Here is an 18,570-nt window from a genome sequence, read left to right as displayed (position 1 = left end):
CTTTTCATGAGGAACCTATCCAATCATTGGATAGAATAGAAATTGCTCAAAGCTAGAAAACAGCCACAAGATATCCCAGCCTTTGCCCAAATGGTGCCCTCCAGCTGTTTGGACTACAACTCACATCAGCACCAGCCATCAAAAAGGCATGTGGTTGACGAAGGGTGGACTACACAGTTAACAGAAACTCACATATCACAGTAGATTAACAGGGGGCATCCCTAAAGAAGGTTTATTTATGTGGTCTTCATTTAAATCATGCGTAAATAAAGGGTTTACTTGGCAAAGACCGTTGGTTGTCTACTCTTTCGATGAGACAACATTACTTGAAACGAGACATAATTGATAATTACCTATTAAAATAGCTGTTAAAGTACATTGACAAAAAATAAAAACAGGTATTTTAACAGATAATTATCAATTATGTTTTCCCCATTGAGTAGACACTATTTGCAGTTGCTATTTTGTTCATAATTTCTGTAGAAATTCAGTTAAAAAATTGCAAATAAATTTGTGTTATTATTCTTTAGATTTAATTCTTCAGTTTAATCCAATCTTCAGGGAGTAGTTTTGCCTCCCCCACTCTGAATTTATGACAATTTATATTGCTATATGATTTGGCTTCAGCTAAGTTCCACACAGTTCACTCTGTGAGAATTAAAACTTGTTCTCTCATGGAAATTAATGGGAGTTAAAAGTGCTAGACTTTGACTGGACTGTGTCTACTTATTTATAAATAGCTTTTAAGTAAATGGTCTAGGATTCTATCGTAAGCCTTCCATTCAAGCTCCATGTGCACTCCTTTGAGTCCGTGGAACTCCTATCAAGACATTAAATTATGAGAAACACATTGTTCATAAGAGCCTGTTTAGTAAATTAGGTGATATGATAAAAGGATGCACAACGTCGATAGGCATTGTCTGAAAGAGGTGCCTTCCTTCTAATGCTTTAATCTACAACTCAAGATTGCTAGAAATGTAACAGGGCCACCATAGTTTCTGGGCTTTAAGTGTTATCAGAACCATTACTATTGATGGGAAAATGTGTATTGTTTCTTATCCGTCCCACCATTTTTTGCATAGCTTGCGTGTTCATTTTTATTTTTTTTAATAGGGCCCCCTTTCTATATCTGTATACATTCTTGGTTATTATGCAGAGAGTGCTGCCTTGGGAAATCAACTAACTATGCAAACCTACTGTATAATTAAATGATGAGAACAAAGAAAAGATTTTTATCCTTTCGGAAACACAGAAAGCTAACAGAATCGTGAAGTTACCAAAACATAGTTCTTGCCAATGGAAATGGAATTCATCTGATTCATTTGCTGGGAAAATGCCTGCATTAAAAATTTGTGTTGTGCAGACTAAGAAATTAAAACTAGTGCTGCGCCAAATTTGCATGAGGTTTGGGATTTGATGCAAAAAAAGGGGGGGGTTGGGGGATTTCAGAAAGCTCGCTGGGGGAAAAAACTTGTCAGACATTGGGCAGACTTGTAGACGGACCACCACTGGGAGTCTAGTTCTGGTACAAGCAGGCTGAGGTCTAAAGGTTCAGAGGCAGATGATGTGGTCACAACATGCTGTGCTCAGGTTCATGTGAGAACAAGGCCAGAAACATAGGCAATGAGTGTTTTGCATGGGTGTTGTGTTCCTGACCCCATGTTAGCAGAGCGCATGTAAGCTACATTACGCCCCTGCCTCTGTTCCATCCCCTTTCTGGCCACTTCCGGGTTGCAGCAATGTGTGTGGTCACGCATCAATTGGACGTGCTTACATTGGTTGTTGCCTGTACTCAGCGTGGTGATGGACAAGTTGTTAGTGAGATACTAGACTGTTAGGGCAAGAGAGAAAGTCTTCATTGGGAACCGTTGCAATGAGTTGCCCACACATTGCCTTGCTGATTGAGGCCTCTCATTTCGATCTCTGTATTGTATTTGAAGGTAATGGATTTCATTTTATATTATTGCCAGCTGATGAAGAATGATCATTGAAACAGTTCATTATCCTGGAAGAACTGTTCTGTCTGCTGCTGTGCTCGGAGCACCCTTTTATGATGTTTGGAGCACCTACCATCTCACTTCTGTGTTGCTGTTCTCACTCTTGACAACATTTTGGATATGATATTTCCTGTGAAAAGGCATTCAGCCTCAATTTCAGCCATTCTTCATAGTGACATACCATCCTAAACATTCTGCTTATGGAATAGTTACTTGACTCTTATTAGTTTGTGACTCCCTGCACCGTTTATGAATTTTAAAACAGTTTGATAGTGTTATATAAATATTGTCAATATATTATTAGCCTACATGTTGCTTGATGTTGTTCAGATTGCTGATTGAGGGAGCAAGGGTCCTGGGCTCTACGGCCTGGATCCCTGGTTTTACTGCTTTGGCAACTTACGAAACCTTTCCTTGGTAGTCTTTCATGATGGCTCATATATATAGGCAAACACTGATAATGTTGCTGCTACAGCACCATTTTTTAGACCTGTCTTCTTCCTTCCTTCCTTCCTTCTCACAATCAGTTAGGGTCACGATGTGATATTATCCCCATGCCACCACAATCATTTAGTAAGCCCACAACTTACATGGGGGTTACGTTTTGCAGGTCATGCCTAAATCCAAAATTGTGTATAGTCAAAACACATTGGGTTCAATTGTGGGTGGGATTGCCCTTTCCACACACTTTTTTATTTTTTGCCACATGCATAAAGCTGAATGTGCCCAAGTTAAATGTGCCTAAATTGCAGGGTTACTGGAATTAGATATGGTTATTTGATGATATCATGGAGGGCACAGAAAGGCCTCCCGTTCTTCTGATCAAGAAGGATCACGCTCCCATTCTCCAAGCAACTGAGAGGTGTTCCCTATGCTGTAGAGGAAATAGGACATTCCTCTTTCCTCATTTCCACCCTGCCAGCTCAAACCACTTAGGATTGCAGCCTAATTTCTGGGATGACAATTTCTTGGCTCAAATCTCAGTTGAGAGCATTTTTTTAAAATGTGGTTTTTTTGTTTTTGTTTTTTGTTTTGTTTACAAAAATTCACCTCTTCACAAAACTTTCCCTTATCTCCCAAAGAAGATCCTTGGAGAATGTTAAGAAGAATATGCAATGCCTTTCTGTTATAATTGTTCTCTTCTCTGAGCACATTTTGCACGGGAACACTTTATACTTCAATAATTGTAGAGATCAAATGTATTTACCAGGCTTCTCTATCATCTTACAGGTCTTGTAGAAATTTGTCTGATGCACCCCCTCGATGTGGTGAAAACCAGGTAAGGTTCTGCTTGAACAAGTTTTATTGACACTGGAAGACATCCAAATTGGAAGCTGTCAGAACTTAAAAAGCTAGAACTTGTCCAAGTAAGATAACTTCTCCCTTTAATGGCATTTATATTTACTTACTGTTTTTCATAGCATTTGACAGGCAGAATTTGAATAGCATGATGCATTTCTGCTTGGAGGTCATCTGGAGGTGCTAAATACTTCTTTATTAAATGTACTCTTCATGTGACAGCCTGAGATCCTATTCTATTAAAATGAAGCGGGGAGGCAGCATGGTTATATTTTCTTTCCTACCATATTTATCATGTGAAGTAATGTTTTGACTTGAAACTAGAAATGTCATGTTGCCTTAAAAATAATATTGATGGTAAATGTGGCCTGAGACAGTTAATCGTGTTTTCAAAACTCAGCAAAAATGAGATTTATTTTTCCCCAAACCTGTATTTGCACATGCCTGTTGGGTGGTTTCATGCTTGCTACCTATCGGGCACATTCAGTGACTTCCAACCATACATTTGTGGCTGGGCAATTACACTGGCTTGTCAGTTTGGAAAAACACTAGCCCAAACATTTCATTTCAAATAATAATAATAATTGTTGTTGACCTCCATCTGTCTCAAAAGACAATGAAGGTTGCCTCCAAGGATGAAGTCAAACTGCTGCATTAGCAGCCCCGGTGACCTCCCTAGGGTGCAAGCCTGGGCAGGGTGTATGGAGGTCCTGGGCTGTCCAGATGATAAGACCCTCTGATCTGGTCCAAAGGAAACCAAAACAATGTTTGGCACCAGCTTGGCTACAAGAGTTTCCAGAAGGAGGTGTACAAGGCGTCATCCTACCATCTGGATTTGTATAGGGTTTACTCCTTAGCCTTTTCTTCTCCCAAAGATATCCTACAAGGCAGCAGAGGTTTAGGATCAAATATTTTCCCCCCTCCTAGATGGGCTACCTTCCCCATCTGCCCCACACTTCCCTCTGCAGCACCTGCAGAAACCAACTTCTTGACCAACTTCTTGACCATTGGACCCACTATTGGTCTCATTCACTCCATCTGCCAGGTAATAATAGCAGCAGTAGGTAAACAGTGCTTCCATGTACTCTGGGTTCTGTCACACTTCTGGGTTGTGCCAGAAGCAGAAAGCAGACCCGGAAAGCTGTCTGTGGACAAACACCGGCTCCCTCAGCCTGAAAGCGAGATGAACGCCGTAACCCCATAGTTGCCTTTGACTGGACTTAACCGTCCAGCAGTCCTTTACCTTTTACCTAGTAGCAGTAGTAGTAGTAATGATGATGATAATGTTTTAGGTTACAGAGGAAAATTGCAGCAGAAAATTGCACCATATGTTGTCAAGTTAAACACGAGTCCCATTAATTTCAAGGGTCAAACAAGACTTGATGGGGATGGTCATGTATATTTTTTTACAAGTCTGCCCCATTAATGAAGTATGGGGTGGTTTGCTTTTTATATGAAAAGGTCTTGTGAATAAAGGACTCTAACACCCCCCTGTACTATTCTCTAATGCATCAAGGAATTTTCTTTCCAGTCCAGCTCACTTCCCCTATCCAAGATAGGCTGGGATTGAATTGCTTTAAGGTAAGATAGGGGAATCAAGGCCTTTGTCTGCCTCCATCATCCCAGGTTTGGCTCTAAATTTGACTGGCCAGTGCCTCTTCTTTCAGTTTTGACAGACTTCGGCATTGCGTCAACAGAACGTTGGATACAAAGCAATTTTGTGCTAACACTTGTGCTATTTCTTCATCACAAAGCAATGAAAGCAAGGACAGATGGAATAAACCAGGAAAAATAAAATAATAAATATTTGCATGGATTTATAAGTGATTTTTCTTCTCCTTGTCCTTTGTGTTTGCATCTACAAATATTTGTGTAGTTGAGTTTTGCTGGCGTAAAGTTTCCTGAAAGAGAAACTTCTGTGTTGCCTGAGCAAGTATCCTCAGATACCAAGCTGTCAGTTCAGATGCATATGTTTGCCCTCAGTTACCTGGGCTTCATCTTAAGGGGGGAACAAAAACCATATTGTTCAGATAGGCATATACAATCAGTAAATAAAGACTTACTCAGTCAAAAAAGAAAAACTTCCAAAGTACAAATACTGTAGATCCCTCCTGTCCATTTTGCAGAAATTCATCAAGTAGAAAACAATCTTACAATTTCCCAAATGTAGTTCTCTCCCCATTCTAATTCTGCTATGTTTGAGCAACGTGCATTTGAAAACTGAATCATGCACACGCTTACTGAGTATTGGACAGACACCTTCTTAGATTCAAGAAAAGTCTGTTTTCACATTGAACCCCATTGGGGAGGGAGAGAATGCTATCATAAGCAGCTGGGTGTTCTGCAAGAAGTTGGAAGAAACTGTTTGCACTTTTACATTTTACTGCTTATCGTTTTTGGAATATGTTGGCAGTTTTGGAGTGCTCCTCAACCAGTGTACAGGAAAAGCAGGATACAGAGACATCCTCATCTCTTACTCCCTGTGGCCCACCACAGGAAGGGCCATAGCTCAGAAAGAAGAACTGTAGGACCCTAGTAGAGGTGTTCAAGGTCCTGGGTGTAATCCCAAGCATCTCCAGGCAGAGTTGGGAAAGGCCTTGAGAGCTGCTATCAGTTGCTGAGCTAGAGGAACCGATGGTCTGACTCCATATTCCTATGCTGCTGCTGGCATGGCAACTCTGAATGTGATCTGCATCACTTTCAAACATTTTGACTCATACATAGTGTACTGCCATGTGGAAGTATTTTTCCTGCAAACAACATCCTGTGCATATAAAAATAGATTATGAGGATGAAGGGATCCAAATCTGCCTAATCTTCTGCCAGACATGCTAATATTTGGGCTATATCTCAATAGCGGAGCCGGTGCTTTGCATGCAAAAGGTTCCAGGTCCCATCTCGGGCCGGTAGGGGTGGGAAAGACTCTCCTCCCAGAGAGTAGTTCTTAAAAATTGTATGAATGAGAGAGAGAGAGCATGAAAACAGACATTTGCCATCTGAAGTGATTTCAGATCTACTTATAGCCCAGCAAGAACTATTTTGCTCTTTTTGTAGGTTGGACCATAGGCAAACCATGATGAAAAATATTTTGAGTTGAAGAATCCCATAAGGATTTAAGATTAGAGTGAGCATAGGGACACAATAATGAAGCAACTTTGGCCAGCTCACTTTTAACCAAATTACATTAAGTAAGCACTCCTGGGTTTTGAGAGTTTTTTGGATGTATTGCATTATCTAGCTTTCATAGCTTGCTACTGCCTGCTACTTAAAACAATACTCTAGGTCAAAAGCTTTTGGACTGAACATGACTGAACATGTTCCATAGCAAGAGCCCATTTCTAGCAAAAGACTAATCTCACATTTATTTCTACCGGCTATTCTGTTCCAGTTTATTCTTGTGTCCTAACTTCTGATGTTTTGGCCTTATTAGAGTAGCTGTGTTTCCTACATGTGTTTCTGATCGCTTTCCAGCTGTTGTTTTGTAAGTGCTTTTGCCCTCTTTGATTCTTTGCATTTTTTCTAGTTAAGTAAGCACTGCCGAAATTTATTCTAAAAATGCTCAAGTTCAAGGTAGTTATTACTATCTGGTGCTTCTTTGTTTCTAACCTTACGTGGATTCACAATGGTGACCAATTTTGGTGGTCTTGTTAAATAGCGTATATTGTATGTAGCTAGGACAATTCATAAGCCCTGTGCCAAGTCTGAAGTGTATTATTCATTTATTCATTCATTCTTTTATACATACTGTTATTGGTCTTTATTGAGTGCCATTATAAGATTCTCTAGTTGGCTGTCTGTTTTTAGCATTCAGAATATGGTTTCTTATAAGATCTTTTGTTTCACCATTGGACTTTATCTGGCTTAGGGTCATTTAAACGTGGATGTCTTCCAAGGTGCCATCATTTGCTTGTTGTTTTGCTTCCACTTAGAATCGGTTAGAAATTAATATGGGCGTGTTGACTAATAATTCCAACTCAGTAACCTGTTCCAAGTTAACTCTTGCCCCCAGACTGAAGAATGCTGTTGAAATGCAAGCTAAACATATGATTTATTCTAACAAGTTTCTCGTTATCTACAGAGATGACACCAAAGGTCTGGGTGTTGATTTTGGCCAATATTTTCTTAGGTCACCCTGCAGATCGGCTCCACCAAGAATCTGTTGAACAGGTGGCAGAGCATGCTAGGCACAAGAAAAGTTTGTTTGGCCACCATTGTTTAGCTACACTGTTTTACTGATTGTTGAGGTATTGTGTGTTGAGATGAACAAAAGACTCCTCTATCAGAGTAGTAGCAAAGTAGGTGTTGGCGGAGCAGGGCAGGGGGACTTGTATATTACAAAGCTGTTTGGGGCATGGAGCCCCTTTTGAGATTCCTGGCAGCGTTTTCCAGGGTAGTGTTTCACTCCATAGGCGTGCATAGCAACCAATCACATATATGGGGAAAAGGAGGGGGGGGTCACTTGAAAGACACAAGCAGAGTGGAGGCTAAGTGTTTTTCCTGCAGCTGATCCCTGACACTAAGAATCAAGGCTTCTCTTATATTTACTGCCCGGTCATTGGATTTTTATTGGTCACACTAAAGTATTCTGTACTGTCAGAAGCTGCTTTTTTATATACAGATGGTTTCACAAAGCCACAGGTGTGACTGTGCTAGCATGTTGATCATCACATCTTAGTGGGACACGGGTGGCACTGTGGTCTAAACCACTGAGCCTCTTCGGCTTGCTGATTGGAAAGTCGGCAGTTTGAATCCCTGCAACAGACTGAGCTCCCGTTGCTCTGTCCCAGCTCCTGCCAACCTAGCAGCTCAAAAGCACACCGGTGCAAGTAGATAAATAGGCACCACTGTGGTATTTCCATGCGCTCTGGTTTCCATCACAGTGTTCCATTGTGCCAGAAGCGGTTTAGTCATACTGGCCACATGACCCGGAAAGCTGTCTGTGGACAAACGCCGGTTCCCTCAGCCTGAAAAGTGAGATGAGCGCCGCAACCCCATAGTCGCCTATGACTGGACTTAACCATCCAGGGGTCCTTTACCTTACCTTTTTTTAATTCCATCTTGCTCTTTCAACAGCCCACCCAAACCATGGTCAGCTCCAGGCAGGTTTGAGGGGACCTTGCCAAAGTGCTCTTTAGTGGTCCTGCTCCTATCTGGTTGAGTCCTAGTGGGAAGCAGCAGCAGGCAGCAGCAGTGCTTTGAATCAGCACTGAATGTCACTGTTTAAATTTTCTGCAGTGCCCCTAATGTATTTCTCCAGGACGTTATGTGAAAATAAACTGGTCCACCACTGATAGGTGATTCAATTGACAGATTTATCTATTTTTAATGTGGGGAGGCAGGACATACATCAGTGGTGGGCCCTGCTGGTGGTGTTTGGGCCCTGACAACTACCTCATATTGCAAAATACTGATGAAAACCACCCACTTCTTCCTTCATATATTTGCTGTGGTGATGTGAGCCTCTGCAATCTATTGATGGATGGATGCAATAGCTGGTCAAATTAAGAAAGATAGGAACCACATGGACAGGCTTAATCCTTTTTGTGAAATTCAAGTTTCCATCAGTTTAGGACAGTACCTGATATAGCTAAGTAGATAACACAGTTTCCAATTATTACATGTAGAGTCCCCCCAACCCAAAACGGCAAATAGTCATAAGAAGATGCATGTGAATTCTTGAGCATGTCTCCATAATAAATTCATCCCCCCCCCCTGCCACTTTCTCACCTCATGGAACAGATATAGTTTAATCTGAGTTTTTTTTAAAAAAGCTCAGCATACAATCCTGTTTTAGACAGGCCTAATATTTGGTGTTCTCTCACTATATCTGTATGGACTACATTTTGATAATTTTATCAATTCCTTAATTTGAAATATTTTTAGTTCACCCTTCATTAAGCATTCCCCGACTGAGGCCTAGAGGAATTTGAGGGTAGGAGCAACTGAGGAATAGAGATTCTTTAATATATAGTGTGTTTTCCTTTGCTCTCTTAACGTGTTCTGTATTATATTTTATTTATGTATTTTATCTTGTTTTTGTAAAACACCATGGAATCTCTGCAAAAAGGGTGACATGTTTTAAATAAATAAACACACCTCATAAAGTTACTGGCTGGAAGTACAGGGCTTCTAAGTTTGCATTTATGCTGCTTTCCACAACTGGTTAACCTTTCTGTATCACCATGTCCCCAGCAGCCAGAGGAGTGCCCCTGGTAATTTGTCAAGACTAAAAAGCCGGAGGGTTTCCTTCTGTAATCCACACTGGCAATTACGCCTTTGGAAAGCACATGCCAGCACAGCGTGTTTGCTTGCCCTGGTACAGTATCTCTGCTGAGAGAGAAAGGGAAATGTTTTCTTACAGTGGAAAAAGCTGCTGTTGATTAACTCTGGTCTCAGGCTAAAGTTGTAGCCTTCATTGTGGAAACTGCACAGTTGTTTCATTTGCCCCCCCCCCTGCAAAAAATAAATAAAATTAAAATGTTTTGTTTCATGATGTAGCCGCATCTATTCTTTCTGCTACGTACATGGTGAATGCAACTTCCGCTTGGGGGGGGGGGAATCATTATTGGCTTCTGGATAAGTACTTCCCCCGTTTTCTGCTTTGAGGATTAATCTACAGAAAAAGCAGAGGACATAAGTAGCAGGTGCTCTCTAGAATGGGTTCCTGTGGAAACTGGCCAAATTTCCATTCAGAAATCTAACCCCAATGCTCCTGGCAGTATATTTGGTCTGAATGCAATACTTAGGGAGCTGCCTATGGGGGAAATGAGGTGCCTCTTCCAGGCAAGGGTTTATAATTACTGTGGGTTGTGGGGAAATTGGGTCCTCCCTTAAAGAGTGAGTATTATAGTGAGACCTGGACAACCGACACCCTGTGTTGTGGGTGGGTACAATTGGTTAGCCACAACACCCAGCTCCCTTGGAGCTGGGTACAATCTGGCCAATGGGACGCAGTCTAAACGGTTCAAGGGACCTATTTATGCCCATGCACGTGACCCAGAGCTTCCTCTTTCGGCACGTGCATTCAGAACACCTGCCAACCTCTCCCTACTTTTAAGGCTTGTTGTGCTTGACCTTGCTATGCCGTTGTGTGTCGTCTGTCGTTGGGACAGGGGCACAGCAGGAATTTCCCCCTCTTGGCTGATTGGCTGTTGCCATTTGGGTTTTGCCTGCCTCCAAGGAGCCTTTCGCCTGGTCATCTGACTACCTACCTTTTGAATTTCTATTTAATCTTCCTGAGCTTCCTCTGCCTCCCTGCCTATCTGCTCTCCTTCCACTCTGCCAGTGAGCAGTGGCAAGGAGATAACTGTGCTGCTTTGTGCATCCAGACATGCCTATGGCATCCTCTTCCAGGGCGCTTCTGTCCATGAGAGCCAAGGACCACTATTGGTCCAGAAACAGAGAAGGTTCAGTAATATTAACGCTTGTTAATATGATGCTCTTTGGGTGGGAAAAGTGGGGGTTGTTCTCCACCTCCAGTAAATATGATATGTCTCCATTAATAACCCCTTCAGGTATACTTCATGCAGTTTTTATTTGTCCACGTGAATGCAACAACTCACTTGCTGCAGCAGAGCAAATGTAGCTACGTGGGAACATAGGAAGCTGCCTTATAGAAAGCCAGGCGGCTCGATATTATCAATGCTATCGACACTGACTGACAGCAGCTGCCCAGGATTTCAAATAGGGGTCTCTCCTAACCCTGCCTGGACATACCAGGGATTAAGCCTGAGGCCTTCTGCATGCAAAGCCTGCATATGACTACTGTGTTGTTGTTTTTCAAAAACCCGTACATTAGGAAATCATAAAAGATATCTGGCAGGAGAAGAGATAGTGGATTATATTTACAAGAAAAATCTATTTTTATTTTTTATTTTTTAAATGGAAATTGGGGTTTGGAAGTGAGCAGATGTTGGAGCTGGAGAAGAAGAAGAATCAAGGGTCTGAATACAAAGGAACAGATCCCCCCCCCATGTATACATTTTTAAAAGGGGTATTTAAAACGAGCAGCTGGGAAAGGTTAAATGGGATGAAGTTGGAGACATCCATGGAGCACATAAGATATTTCAAAACAATTTAACAGAGTGACTTGGGTGGGTTATTAACAGATGTTAATGATTTGTCGGTGGTATAAAACATTAAATCGCAATCGGGGTAGACTGTGGTCATGCCTAGTTTCTTACCCAGGGACAAAAATTCAGGGTTAGACCACTGTCATGCCTGATTTCTAACCAGCAATGGAACATGTCTGAATTAAGTAACCAAGGAACCACTTTGTTTTAAAGATAAAACAAAGCCCCCCTATATTTCACTCTTTCCCCCTCCATGCAACTAAGCTAATGTGAGATAATTCATGGGTACAGCCTCTGCTTAGCATATTTCTGAAGAAGAGGGATGCCCTATCTCTTTACAAGCCTGTTTGTGTGTGTGTGTTTTTCAGTTCACTGGCGATTTAAAATTTTCTAGTACGAAAGGAGAGCGCCGCAAATGCTTGAACGGCTGTACAACTGTAGCATTGCCAATAATTCTCATAAAAGTTGGACATTAGTGCTGTATTTAAATAAGGCCCTAAAAATAACTGTATTCAGCTAATGGTTGCCAAATAAATCCTGTAAATAAATAAAAAGTGAGATAATATCTTGCTTTATTAGCTTTCTGTGTGTTTTCGCCAACAGATGTAGCACTGTGTATTCTAGGCCTAGAGGGGCTTTTGAAGAAACAAGAATCTTCTGAGTGAGCAGCTTGAGTAAAAAAAATACTATCTTCAGTGTGTTCTTGGCAAGCGAGAGTTCAATTTTTATTATTCATTTCTCAAGAGGATGCAAAAATATGTCTAAAGAAGCAGCAACAATGTTTTAACCCTCTATAATTATACAGCAAAGTGGCGGACAGTGAAAGTACGGCAAGATAAGCTGTGCTTGCACACAGAACAGAGCGATTCTTGAACTATTTTTAATTAGCCTTTTTGACGTGTATCATTATGGAGACGAATGCACAGGCCTATTGCTCAATCAGTACCAGGGATTAGGACAAGAAGGGAGGGGACTCTTCACTGATGGGGAGAGCTACGGAGGCCCCCACTGCACCCACCAGGGTGAGAAGTTGCTGTTAGTGATTCCCCCACCAGTGGTAGCCCAAGATGGGGCACTGCAGGGTGGATGTGGGGTAGCTGTGGTTTGGAGTTGTCCCAACAAAAAAGGAGGGAAATGACTCCGACTTCCAAGTGTCTCGATTTTCCAGGGACAGTCCTGGAATTATGAAAGGCACCTTGTCTTCTGATTTGATCCCGGAATGTCCTTATTTTACCCGCCAGTGGGGACTTGGGGCGGTGCCGGATTTACGTTTAAGCTGAACAAGCTATAGCATAGGGCCTCACTCTCTTGGGGCCCCCAAAAAAATTTAAATGAAAAAGCCCCTGGATGTACATTTCCAAAATAAAAAAGAAAAAGCAAATAAAACCTATCTACAGCAACAGTGTGTCGTGTTGTGTAGGCTCCTATGATGTAAGTAATGGGCTCTGCCTGCTAGCCTGCTCCCTAAAATATCACTGGTTTGCTCATTTCTATATGAATTACTTTGATAAAATACATATTTTGTTATGTGCAAATAGCTTTAGATACCTATTGGGTCCATAAATTACCAAATAGCATATATTCAACACAAAAAACAGCGAGAATTTGTTGTTGACAAAGGACAGTTGTCCATATAAAGGGCCCCCTTACCTTCAGTAGCTATGGGCCTCATCAAACCTAAATCCGACCCTGACTTGGGGTAAACTTGGGAAGAGGATACCCGGCTTGCCCTTGACTTTCTCATCACGGCAGCGATAGAAGCAACATCAGGCAGGGACAATTGCTTCCTTATCCCTTGCTATCAGCTCCAACGCTTGTATATTCAAGAGGAAGCTCATTCCAAGGACACCCGTATAGCATACACAAGTAGGTTACGCCAGTTATATGATATGGGACCTGAGCTATTCAGGACTTTCTATGTCAGAGCAATTATCATGACTGATTTACTCCCCCACAAGGGTTTATGAACAGTTTCCCTCTATGCCCAAGCCAAGGAAACTTGGCCTTCTGTCTTAAACCCCACAAGGCAAAGTGTTAAGCGACAGATGGCTTGGTGTGACAGATAAGCGTGAAGTCTCACATTAGCAAATATCTAACATCCCAAAGAAGGGGCATCAAAGTCCCCTGGCAATCCAGCCTCTCCTACCACTTACTTGGCTACTAAGTTAGATAACAATTGCAGTTATCAATTATCGACGGTTTTCCCATTGGATACAAGATACAGTGCAGGCGTTAAATAGGGTGCCTAGCACCCAGAGAGAGGCAGCAGGAATTTATTAATTTTTACTTTTAGTATTTACAGTATATACTGCTCAATAACAGAAGTTCTCTGGGCAGTTTACAAGCAGACTGGAAAACCAGGAAGGGAGGAGAATGGGACAGAGTACTCAGAAAGAGGGCAGGATTCTAGCCAGTCGGCCATGAACAGGATTGCAATGCTCACCTGTTTTGTCTTAAGCAGATTTGTGGTTTGTTTATTTCAAGCCTTTGGGGTCCTTTGGGAGAAAGGGTGGGATACAAATTTAAGAAATAAAATAAGTAATAAACCCAAGCAATAATTTTCTTTCCATTTCATTTTTAATGTAGAGTCCTTTTAAACTGGAGTGTGGTGGAAAACAGGGCCATTCTGAATGTTTGCCCATTTTATTTTTCTGACTTAAAATGGGTAAACGGTTCCTGAAAAATTCTGAAATTATGTAAATGAGCATCTTCAACACACAAGGCCAATTCCTGCTTGCTGTCATCAATTTTCTTTTGTTTTCAGAGAAATGCCCTCCTTCAAATTGCCAAAATCTGGGGCGCTTTTCACCACAGCCAGAAGCTTTCAAAACAAAAAACAAAAAAACCCTCCACTTTGATTCTATAATTTGCATTATGATTTGAGGTATATGAATATGATCATATCTAATTTTGTACATCTCCTCTAAAGATTCCACACCTCAGTGGGTTTTTGTGTAATCCTTGACAGATTATATTATTAAGATACCATGTGTTTCACTTATTTATTGATTCATATTAATTCAGTTTATTTTGTATGTTATAAGTGCTTTCTGTTACAGATAATCAGTTTTCTAATGCTTTTTCTCCTGTATGTGGAATGGATTGTTATATTTTAGGTGTGATTTTAATTGCACTTCATGTTGCTTTTGCATTGCACTTATAAATATAATGTAAAAAAATATTGTATTGACATTTTAATATGCTGTCACTTTAAGATACCGCAAGAAGTGTGAACAGAGCACAGGCACTTTAGGCAGGTGGGTCTAATTGCTAGTTTGTTTCTTAGAAATTGCCGTCATGTAATGTTTGATGAAACATGCACAGATCTTGGGAAGGTGTTTGGATGCTGAAACATGCTAACCAGGTTTTCTTTGCCTTCTGGTAAAAACAAATTGGACTTCGTAATTGATTTTTTTGTAAGTAAAGCTTTTATGTTTGCTTTGAGTTCAGACTCCATCTTTTTCTTGTTATATTTTGTCCCTTAGGAGTGTTTGCACCATAGGTATCTAGAAAAGCAAGCTTAGTATAAATTCGTTTATCTCATCAAATAGCTGTGTTTCTATTACTTTCAGATTTTAGCAAAGCCTGTTACTACAAAAATAATGGTAGGAAGGGAGAAAGGTAATTTTATTTAAACTCCAGCACTTCACCCTCCCCCCCCCTTACCTGATTGTATCTGGGTTTAATTCACAGAATCTTTAGTGTTTTGTTTTTTTAATGCCTTAAAAGGGGCTTTATTGGGGAAATCATTTTTTGGTTGTTGTTAAACTTTATTTTACAACTATTGACTAGGAAAGAAATATGAGCAACAATGTGTCCTATTGAAATAATAAATAAGGCCATTGCATCCTTTTTATAATGGCATTTAGATTTTCAAAAGGGAACCCCCTTCCCCCAAAAAACACATTAGTAGTTCAACATTGCTGCTTTTAGGAAAACTTCAATTTTATTACATAGAAAACCATCAGTATCTAAGGTTCTTGAAAGCATATAAACTTACCCACTTTTAGGGTTGCCCATTTCACATGCACCCCAGTCAGCATGAAAAAAAAACACATTAAAAATTGGAGCACATTTTGAAATTAGATCATTATTAATTCCCTTTAATTTATACCCTAGGCATATCAAAACCATAAAATACAACATAAAAATAAAATCTAGACCCAACCACTGAATTCATTGGGACTTACTCCTGGGTAAGTGTGCACTGGATTGCGGCCTTTGAGTGATTGCATAAAATGATGGAAGTCAACTTAATAGTTCAGCCTTGGTAAAAGGAAGAGAACCCTGATCAATTTGCAAAGAATTGCCTCCAGCTGTGTTGGTTTCCGTCTACTACTTAAACAGAAGCTGATCACAGTTTGTTCTCCTTTTACGTATTTAGTTTTTCTGGAATTCAGAGAAGAAAGGCCTGGTGGTAGGTTCAGACTCACACACAACAACGTGACACTTGACAGCCTTTCCTATTAGTTGGTACTCATGATTCAGAGGCAGCATAAATACTCTTAAGTGCTATTTGCCGGGGATTGGCAATATCTATCACAGAGGACTGTTGCTTTTGTGCCCTGGTTTGATCTGGATGGCTACTGGGGAATTAAATGGACTTTTGTTCAGCAAGGATCCTCATATGAAGTTATGTTCTGTTAATTTAGGAAATACAGATGGTTCCTTGACACTTTAAAGAACATACAGTATGTGGCGTAGGGCGGTTCATTAAAAACCTTTTTAAAAAATAAATAAATAAATAAATCCTGCTCCAAAGGTCTTATCTTACTACACTAGGGATTATATAGCTATATCTGAAATTTTATGCCTCTCAGTTCATATCTTGACCATCCTCCATGAAAATAGCTGTTTACTTGGCCGTTTTCCTATGTTGTGAAGGCTGAAATTTCACTTCAGTGGAGCAGGGTCAAGATATTAACTGATATGCATGGAATTTCAGATATAGCTATATAATCCCTAGCGTAGTAAAATAAGACCTTTGGAGCAGGCATTTTCAAAAAAAAAGTTTTTTATGACTCGTCTTAATGTGGGGGTTTCATGGACAAGGCTTGCCCTCACTGCCAACATATAGGCAGGCCATACATTAAGTCCAGGTTATGATGAAGTGCTACACACATACTGTTATATGCCTGCTAAGCTCCTCCATGTGTAGATCAGAATACAATCAGAGCTTCATTATGTTCTGGCCACAGGGGTGCCAACTTGAATAAAATATTGGGGTGGCCCAAGTATGCCCTGTCCTGCATAATCAATCACATGATGCAGTGCACAGACAGTATTTGAAGGGCAAGGCCCATCAGCTTTGGGGTGGGCTGGCCACCTCAAATATTTTATGGAGGAGCGAAGGGACCTTAGCCCATAGGAACTGGCTGTTATGGCTGGCCAGATGTGTGGGTGGTGAGGGGTGGGGCAACTGTGGAAGTAGACAATGAGGGGTAGGGCTAGTCTGTTCGGCCCTATAGCCTACCTGTTCGTTCAATGTTCTTTCAGTTCTGGGGAGGGTGTTTGAACCCCTCTTTTGCCTCTCCTAGACCTAATGGGAGGAACAATGTTTCTTTTGTTCTTGTATGTATGCGGGTGCAGCCGACGACCATTTTGCGTGGGGTTCCATGCCTGGCCCCTGCGCCCGTTGGCAAAACGTGTACAGTGGTACGTGTACAGTGGTACGCTTCAGGTTACAGACTCCGTTAACCCAGAAATATTGTTTCAGGTTAAGAACTTTGCTTCAGGATGAGAACAGAAATTGTGCTCCAACGGCGCGGCAGCAGCAGGAGGCCCCATTAGCTAAAGTGGTGCTTCAGGTTAAGAACAGTTTCAGGTTAAGGATAGACCTCCGGAACGAATTAAGTACTTAACCCGAGGTACCACTGTATAAGCACCCCCTGTCCCTGTTACATCCCACTCTGTTGCATCCTTCTTACGACAAATTTCAGTCACTTCCTGGTCTGGTCACAAGTCTTTCAGACATGTGTTCATGAGCCGTCGCCTGTATCCTTGTTACAAAATTGTACACACATAAATAATAAAAGATGACATGACTAACAAAAATTGGGTGGGGTAAAATACTAAACACATTATTTTACAGTACACAATAATGGGGTGATTACAGTAAACCAGTAAAATGACTTCAATAAATCAGCTTGGAAAACACAAGTGTAATTGGAGGGAGGTAATTAGTGGGGTCTGCTTATCTCTGTCACATTGCTGTGCTATTTCTGTGGGCCCTGCCATTAGAAAAACTGAAATAGCAACCACAGGGTGGCATGAGCAGCATCCCCCTGCCTCCTTCGCCATTCTTCCTGAAGCCCTTCAACATGGATATGGTGGGGTGCATAAATCCACAGGGCAGGAATGGGGGCTGTGGCCCTTTCGGATGTTGTTGGAGTCCAGTTCTCATCGTGCCCGGACAGGCATCAGGGATGATGGCAGTTGTGGTACATCAGCATCTGGAGGGCCAGAGGTGACCCTTTGTCCTAGGATATGCTGACATGGGTGGCACTGTGGGTAAACCACAGAGCCTAGGACTTGCCGATCAGAAGGTCGGCGGTTCGAATCCCCGTGACATGGTGAGCTCCTGTTGCTCGGTCCCTGCTCCTGCCAACTTAGCAGTTCGAAAGCATCTCAAAGTGCAAGTAGATAAATAGGTACCACTCAGGTGGGATGGTAAACGGCGTTTCCGTGTGCTGCTCTGGTTCGCCAGAAGCGACTTAGTCATGCTGGTCACATGACCTGGAAGCTGTACACTGGCTCCTTCGGCCAATAAAACGAGATGAGCGCCGCAACCCCAGAGTCGGCCACGACTGGACCTCATGGTCAGGGGTCCCTTTGCCTTTACCTATGCTGTGCCTTATGGCAAATGTTTATGTCTGGCCTTCCTCTGTTCTTTGGGTTTTGAGGGTCTGTATCCTTGGGCCCATGGGAAAAGCAAGCTGGCACTATAACCATGTTTGCGCTCCCTTATCAGTCAGAATTAAAATGTTCTTTCAAGCCAATTCTCTGCATGGTGGTGCTGTGGTCTAAACCACTGTGCTGCTTGGACTTGCCAATCGGAAGGTTGGCGGTTCGAATCCCCGCGATGGGGTGAGCTCCCATTGTTTGGTCCCAGCTCCTGCCAACCTAGCAGTTTGAAAGCATGTCAAAGTGCAAGCAGATAAATAGGAACTGCTCCAGCGGGAAGGTAAATGGCGTTTCCGTGC

At 41.7% G+C, this 18,570-nt stretch overlaps 1 protein-coding gene across 3 annotated transcripts in view; it reads left to right on the top strand.

The window, feature by feature from the left end:
• Positions 1–18,570, top strand: part of SLC25A21 (solute carrier family 25 member 21) — a 259,816-nt gene that overhangs the window by 134,646 nt on the left and 106,600 nt on the right. For all 3 annotated transcript variants that reach the window (XM_083453189.1, XM_083453188.1, XM_083453187.1), the window contains one exon: positions 3,228–3,276. In XM_083453189.1, the coding sequence (XP_083309315.1) occupies positions 3,228–3,276 (49 nt within the window). The remainder of the gene's footprint in view (positions 1–3,227; positions 3,277–18,570) is intronic.

This window comes from Podarcis tiliguerta, assembly GCF_965153285.1.
Source record: "Podarcis tiliguerta genome assembly, chromosome: 1".
Classification (NCBI taxonomy): domain Eukaryota; kingdom Metazoa; phylum Chordata; class Lepidosauria; order Squamata; family Lacertidae; genus Podarcis; species Podarcis tiliguerta.
Note: the sequence above shows the minus strand (reverse complement) of the source record. Positions and strands in the feature narration are given on the sequence as shown.